This window comes from Olea europaea, chromosome 1, assembly GCF_002742605.1.
Source record: "Olea europaea var. sylvestris chromosome 1, O_europaea_v1, whole genome shotgun sequence".
Taxonomy (NCBI): domain Eukaryota; kingdom Viridiplantae; phylum Streptophyta; class Magnoliopsida; order Lamiales; family Oleaceae; genus Olea; species Olea europaea.
In genome coordinates this window covers 16,397,028-16,404,912 of record NC_036237.1, presented here as the reverse complement: position 1 = coordinate 16,404,912, position 7,885 = coordinate 16,397,028, and the positions used below count along the sequence as shown (strand labels likewise).

The following is a 7,885-nucleotide window of genomic DNA, read 5'->3' as shown; positions in this document are numbered from 1 at the left end:
TTCGTTTGGCTTTATTTTTCATGAAAATTGTTAATATAAGGGATATTCACTTCTACAGTTGTTCCTAGAATTTGTTTCCATTGCCAAAAAAGAAAAAAAATTCAAAAATCATCTATATTTTAGTGTTCGTTTGACTTTGTTTTACACAAAAATTGTCAATTTAAAGGATATCATCTTTTACAATTGTTCCTAGAATTTGTTCCCATTGTCACCAAAAAATAAAAAATAAAATAAATAAAATAAAAAGGTGAAAAATATAAAACCACATATCTCATGGGAAAATGAATTCCCCAAAAACCTGGAAATTGTGAGGGTGTGAGGGAAATGTGGAAAACCAATTGCTTAGAAAATTTTGGCTATCAAACAAGCAAAAAATGGGAAATAGAATTTATTTTCCATTTTCCATGAAAAAATTTGGGCTATCAAACATAGTCTTAGTGTTTATTTAGGTTCCACAAAATATGTTGATAAAAAGTGGGTAATAGTTATGAATGTACGGTCAAAATTAAAATTTGACTTTGACATTAAGTTATAAGAAGATTATAATGAAACACGAACAAGCACTTATGTCCTCGTCACTGCTTTAAAATATTTTTGTATTATATCCATATGGGTGAAAGTTCTACATACCATGTAAATTTCCCACTTAAGCGTAGAAATTTGCTTAAGGTCAGCGGTTGACACTTCTGCCTAATGAAGAAGCTTTGAGTGGCAGTGAATGGTAGAAGTATGGTAGTTATAATACATCAAATTTCACTTTTGCATGAATAATAGAGTTTGAAATTATATTTTTATGGAAGTCAGGTGTTAATTTTAGAATAAGTAACATTTTACTTATTTTAGGTGGCCGGTTTTGACTTTTTCCTTTGGTAATTGACAATTTAAAAATTAATGCCAATTTAGGAATGCTTGTCCAAAATTCCGGTCAATATAATCCATTTTTTTAATAATAAATATGTCGAAATTCAAGAAGGTTGCCAAGACTGCTTGGTAGCTGCTGCTGCAGCAGACACTGTATGACAGTTGAAATTAAGATTAAATAATTCTATAAAAGACTGCTGAAAGAGTCCACTCATATTTGGCGAGCTGAATATTACACCTCCAAAATAATAATTTTGATCAATTAGCTCTATCATAGCTCTTTTAGGCTTACGAGACTATACAAATAGGAATAAAGTCACTTGTTCAGATTTAAAAATAAGAGGGAAGAGATAGACTGACGTGTCGAAAAATGATTTAATGTTTTTATGTTAATTTTTCAAATTGTCCAATCATATATTGACATGTGTACCATATGGATTTGAGTATGGATAATTGATACGAATATAGCATCATACAAACTCTTCAATGTAACTATCAAATAAGGTCCCCGTGATTAATTATTTATGGATGTCGAGCAAATAATGGTTTGAGCTCGCTTTTCCATGGACACATTTTATTTATTTTTTTTTTATTTTTTTTTTACGCTTTCTAAGTGTGATTTGTTTGCACTTTTTGAAACATTTGGGACTCTGATGGTAATTATTCCTTCTATTTATTTATTTTTTTCTTTTTATTCATTTAAAGAGAGCATTATTTTACAAGGTTTTAATGGAGAAATGAAAGATAATAATGTTTTGAGCAATAAAAAGTCAATTTGAGTGTCTAAATATCAAAATTAAAACGATAGAGACTATAGAGTGAAAACCCACAGCAACCAAGGTAATGCCGAGCTCAATTTACCACCAAAATCAACATCACAACCGAACAAAACCAAACAACCCAACCGGATTTCTTCCCCTTCACGGTTGCTAGTTAATGCCCAAAAAGAGACCACAAAAGAAAGCCAATATCTCACAAAGATCAATCACAAAGGTAGCAAACCGCAAATGGACAAAGAGATGATGAAGAAGAAGAGGCAGTCGAATCGCACGTGCAACAAAGGAGATGGTCCATTTAACCAAATGGGGCTACCAAAATAAGGTAAGTTAGGTTACGTTAAGGTAGTGGCTAGAAAGGTCCAACACAAAAGGTAGTAGGCTTTTAAATGGGTTCCATTGCTAAGCCATCCAAGTAAATGAGTCGGGCCATGAGTAATTCTACTAAATTATGTCGCTTCGAGTGGCCCATCCAAATTGGGGTTTGGTCGTTCCTTTTGTGGTGTCAATATATCGTTTAGTCATTTGGTCTAAGTTGACTGAAATTAAAATCGAGTTAACATCATGGCCCAAAAAGGTTGTTTGACAACAAATTGCCTAACATAGACAATTTGTTCAATAAAAACAAACAATAGATATGTTCTGCACCAATTACCGTTTGATGTAATTACAAGCTTTAGGGTCTCGTCAATTGATAATTTGTCATCATCTGATCAACAATTCAACCATTGCATAGCTGATCTTGAAAACCATGTTATATTAGATAGCCACCGGATTTCCCCCAAACACTTCAGTGAGTTGGTACTGATGATTACTCAATGAAATGGTCGAGGGAACTCTAGTGTAAACCTGATCTGCCTCTTGATTCGACTCCTTTCATCTGTTCTTGTTTGGTAAGCCAATACTTGTATAAATACGGGTCTATAGAGTATGTATCCAGTATTGTTTATTGAGATGTATCAAGGCACTGTTGGCCAAGATTTTAGTTCTCTACAGAATGAAAAGTGAGGATTATAGGACTAGCCCTTTAACCTGGCCTCGACCATGGACCAAATGCAAGATAGAGCATCAGAATGCCACGGCTTTAGTCCAGAAAAGGTTTTGTAGACTTCTATTATCATTCTTGTGCTTAGTCCAACCTCTTAATTGACTTTATTTCAAGCATTCTGATATATTGGAGGGCATGGTTGATTGTGATATCACCTACACGTAGAAATGTATGCATTTGAACATAACCGCATGTAAGTTGGAAAGCGATATGGATCGAAAGATTGAGATTTAGTCATTTATTTTGTTCTCATCATTTTGCCTACATTCTTGACCAGGTTCAAGTACAAAAAATGTTGCGATTCAAGTTTTGTTCATGTAGATGTGTTCTTGTTTGAAGCTTCTTGAATATTCAACCCCATTAATGTAACGTTACGATGCATTGGTAACATTAATACCCCGTTTGGTACCTATTTTTTCAAAATGCATTTTTCTCTCTCTTCTTTTCAACCACACATTCTTCATTAAAATAATATTACACGTAAATCAAAAACTTTTATTTATTTTTCAAGCACATATTTCCCATGTATTGGACTAAGAAAAAAAAATTGGCAAATATATCACGTGTCCCTTAGTTATGCCCAATTCTATCTAGTTCCAAATATCTAGTTGATAAGTTTAAACATGACAAATCATTGCTAATTAAGCGGATTCCTATCTAATCTAGTGTAATTTTATTAATTGTAGGTAAAACTCGGATTTGGATGCAATTGGCATAAAAAGGGTTGTCTTGAGCTAACTTGGATAAGTTGAGATCTGTTGTCCAATTTTACGGTCCATTGAATTAATTTTTAATATGTCATCAATAATTAACATGTTATCTCAAATTTACCCTCATTAATTTCACCACTAACCCACTAAATTAATTATGTATCAAGAATTAATTGGATGAATAACAAAATTGGGCAACAAATCTCAACTCAACTTTGAATTGGTTCGGAGCAATTTAAGATTAATTGAATTGCATGGGAGTGAAAAAAGAAATATTAAGAGAGCAATCAAAAGAATATCGTAAGTTTTGGGATGAAATTTAGCTTCTGGAGAGTTTGAGGACTAAATTACACTTTTTTAGAACATGAGATGGACCAATTTCAAGTTATTATGATGTTTTGGGGACCAATTTAGAACGTGTTGGAAATTGGACATCAAAATAATTCTTTCGCCTCCATTTATAGACCTTGTTCAGGTCACGAAAATGTACGCCATAAAAAAAATTGAGAGAAAACTAGGCAGAAAAATCAAGAAATTATGGTTTCAAGTTCTTGGCTTGGTGAAATGATTCTTGGTAAAAGATTATTCACTTTTCTTTATTATTCCTTGAAAACCACCTGGCGTGTTCAATTTCTTTCTTGGATTTTTCTTTTTTGATCATTTGTAACTAATTCGATTGTTAAGACGAGCGATGTAAAATAGTTGCGAATCTTTAATTTCAATTATGAAGATTCTCGACTTTAATGCTTTATTTATTTATTATCTTTGAAATCACACAACACTAATAAATGTCTTAAAAATTGGATATAGATAGAGATGTCAATCGAGTTAGTCAATTCGAGAGGCCCGCGGCTCGACCCGTAAAAAGCCCGAGCCGACTCAATGGAATCAAGCCACGGCTCGAATCAAGCCTAATCTTACGATGTCGGCCCGAGCCTAAGCCAACCCGTGTGGCTCAATCAACCCGTGTCATGGGCCAGTAGCTGTCTGCCTGCACGGCAGCAATTGTAGCTGCCTGCTTGAGCTTTCAGGCACTGCTACAGTCACCTGCATGTCCAGTCCGGTAGCAGCTGCATACCATGAAAAAATATCGAATTGGTTCAACTCGGCTCAGCCCGAATCAAGCCTTGATTTTTCGTCCAAACTTTGGCTCAGCTTGACTTGGCCCAAAAAAGTGTGAGCCATTTTTAGCTCAGGCTGCTCCTGAGCCGCAAACTTCAGCTCACATGCCGACTCGACCCGATTTGTTTACATGCCTATACATGGATCATTTCATAAGCTTAATATGAATCATGAATTAGGTTGACAAACATCCCATGATGTTATAAATCTTGAACCTGGACGGTATTGTGTGTCTAGTTAAGAGTGGAGAATAATTCTCCGTTGCATGTGCCCATATATTCTTTGGGATAATTCATTTCTGAATCTCTGAAAATATACCATCTTTTTCCCTCTTTTCGATGGATAAAAAGCTGTCTCACTAATGTGAATCTGTGCAAGTTATGTTAATTAATAGACAAATTCGTAAATATATGTAAAACAGAAAGGATTACGGGGTTGAACATCATTAAATAGTCTATTTTGTTGACATACTGTCATTGGATGCCCTTCATTATTACCAGAACTAGTAACATTACCGGAATAGAATCGAGTTCTATAAAAGACAAGGAAACAAAGGAGAACTGACTGTTCATCAATATTCTCGAACTTGAACATAACCTACATATGTATCCAGGTGCAATGCTCAAGGGCTTTGCTTATCAGGTTCATTGTCTTCCTGCACTGCAAAGAAGGCTGCATTGAATAATATAAATAGCTGTGCCAAAAGAATTAGGTTACCACATAAGTTGCTGGCTGGATAAGAGGAGTATTGACCAACATTAGGTGTTCCCTAGAGTTCCTCCGATCACTTCATGGTGGCTCTTCGTAGCTGCAATAGCAATGCAGTCATGTAGCCTCCTGAAGTGTTTGGGGGAACTCCCGGGTTCACTTGATATTACATGTACAAACACGCTCAATATAATCATATACCGCGATTCTACTATCAGTCTTAATCCTAATCACTCCCTCAAGAATAGGACACATGAATAGAGTGAATCCGTCAGAGAATACCCCATAATGAGCTGACAAAACACTCTTAATCAATCATCAATTACCAGTCCAAATCTAACAAGTATAATCATGTGTCACCTCCACGAACTTCGTCATACTCGACTTATTCTTATTTAACCGACCTATTTGTACCCAACTACATTCTATTTCCTTGGGACCAAGGGCCTCTCGGCTGCTCCATTTTTATCTCATCTTTTCAAATCTAAAGGACAGGACCCAAGGGCTGGAATGCGGAGGGAAGGGAGAGGGAGACACACTATTGAGCCATTTGATTTGAAAGTTTAAGATTTTAGAGGATCACGGATATATCATTCAAATTTTGTTTTCTAAGCACCTCCTCAGGTGTAGGCAAGGGTACATTTTTCTTAACAAAACCTATTACATACACGATTTTATTAAATGGATGGCAACGAAAGTACAACTCAGAATTTTTTGTTAACGTGAGATGGGGAATAGAAAATGAGAAAAAGATAACACCAAGAAGAACTTTGACTTGGTGACAGAGCAATCCTCTAAGAGAAGACCATTGCTATTCTTTCAATTTTGGACTAGCTTTCAAAACATTTCTTCTCCATTATCTTTTCCTTTGGGTGAGTAAAAAGTATGCGAAGCTTTGGGTTATATTTTTCGTGATTGTCTAAGATTACTTCTATAATTGTACGTGGATAAAACTACTTTAGACTTTTTCAACTTATGCTTTTCAATGTTGCACGATTTTCTGCTGCTCGAGATTGTTTAATCAGTTGATTCTCAACCTAGTTCGTTCCCATGTACAATTAGGACAGCTAACTTGAAATGCAAACACCGCACAGCCAGCGAGAAAAAAGCTATGTTGTAGACCAGTTCCTGACCTCGTTTGTTCATGAAAAGTTCAGGCAGCTGCTAGCGATACTAACATTAGTATTTAAATCATTATCCGTAACTATTTTGATCTCCAGTATGAATAAACAAAGATCCAGCAATGCAGTGGCAATTCCAGATTTACATATAAAATGAGAAAATGACATACTTGACTGGGCTATACGTTACTTTGTCTCTCTTCCATGTCGAGATTTTTGGTGGGACGGAAATGGAGATGCTGATGGAGTACCAATAGAATCAGTTGAGGGACGATTCTCAGATATTGAATGTCTAGATGCAACTTTTGGAGATTGGAGTTCTTCAAGTTTGGTTAAAACCTCTGCCATTCGTGGTCTGAGCTTTGGCTCGTGGCTTATGCATTGCAAAGCGATGGAAGCTGTACTAAACGCTCCTTTCTGCGGATACTGGCCTTCCAGTTTGATGTCCATAATCCGGAACAATCTTCTCTTGTCCCCTAAGTATGGTTTTGCCCAATCTACAAGATTCTGCTCAATGCCTACCTTCATTTTATCAACAGCACGGCGTCCAGATAGTAATTCTAGCAAAACAACTCCAAAGCTGTACACGTCACTTTTTTCTGTCAATCGGCCTGCTCATTATCAAGAACTTCAGTTAATTGAACAGTCCAGGTAAAGCTTAAAAGTAACTTTTTTCCATACAGTTTGACTAAGTTACTTTTTCTTACTTTTGACCTTCCATCAAATTTATAAGATTGAATGAGAGAACCCTTGAAAGGAGAACTGGTCCTTTTCACTGTTTTTTGACGATTTTGCCCTCTATTCAAATAAAAGAAAAAGAATAGAATAGAAAACAAAAGAATTAATTGCAACTAATACCCCAAAATTTCAAAAAATTACAAATTAGTAATAAATATAGGAGTTAATAGCCCAAATGGTTACTAAACTTTGCCAAAGGTCCAAAAAGGTCATTGAACTTTTTTAAATACAAAAAGAAAAAAAATCAAAAAAACTAACAAAAAAAATTGAAGAAACGGGCCCCCCCAACAAAAAAAAAGACCAAAAATAATAAAAAAAAAAAAAAAAAAAGGAAAGTGACTATACTAATTTAACATACCCCGTCTAAAAGAATGTTAGAAGCCTTGAAATCTCGATAGATCACTTGTTCTTCAGCATCATGAAGGAAAGAAAGGCCTCGGGCTGCCCCTATAGCCACCTTCATCCTTGTATCCCAGGAAAGGGGTTGAGGTCCTCCTGCAAGAGGAAATGACGAATGTCACCACATTCTCATCAATCAACATTTAAAAAAGGGATCAAAATGTTTTAGCAAAGTTGAACATGATCTAATTAATCATGTATAAGCACATAAAATTTAATTTGAATATACTACATTAATTGTGGGATGTCAATGACAAAAAGGTAATTTACACACGGACCAAAAATTATAGTCATAACCCACTTGCGTACCCAAAGGGTTACCAAGATACAAGGGATGAAGTCAGACCAAGTTTTCAGGGACAAATGCACGAAGGTGCAGTTATGAAGTTTTGAACCCATGAT

The 7,885-nt window shown here is 35.4% G+C and overlaps 1 protein-coding gene across 1 annotated transcript in view; it reads right to left on the bottom strand.

Annotated features, from left to right (window-relative positions):
* Window positions 1–7,408: 7,408 nt before the first annotated feature.
* LOC111395625 (probable serine/threonine-protein kinase PBL3) overlaps window positions 7,409–7,885 on the bottom strand; it is an 11,183-nt gene continuing 10,706 nt past the window's right edge. Inside the window, exon 4 of the mRNA XM_023021713.1 lies at window positions 7,409–7,579. Within this exon, the coding sequence (XP_022877481.1) occupies window positions 7,434–7,579 (146 nt within the window). The 3' untranslated portion in view covers window positions 7,409–7,433. The remainder of the gene's footprint in view (window positions 7,580–7,885) is intronic.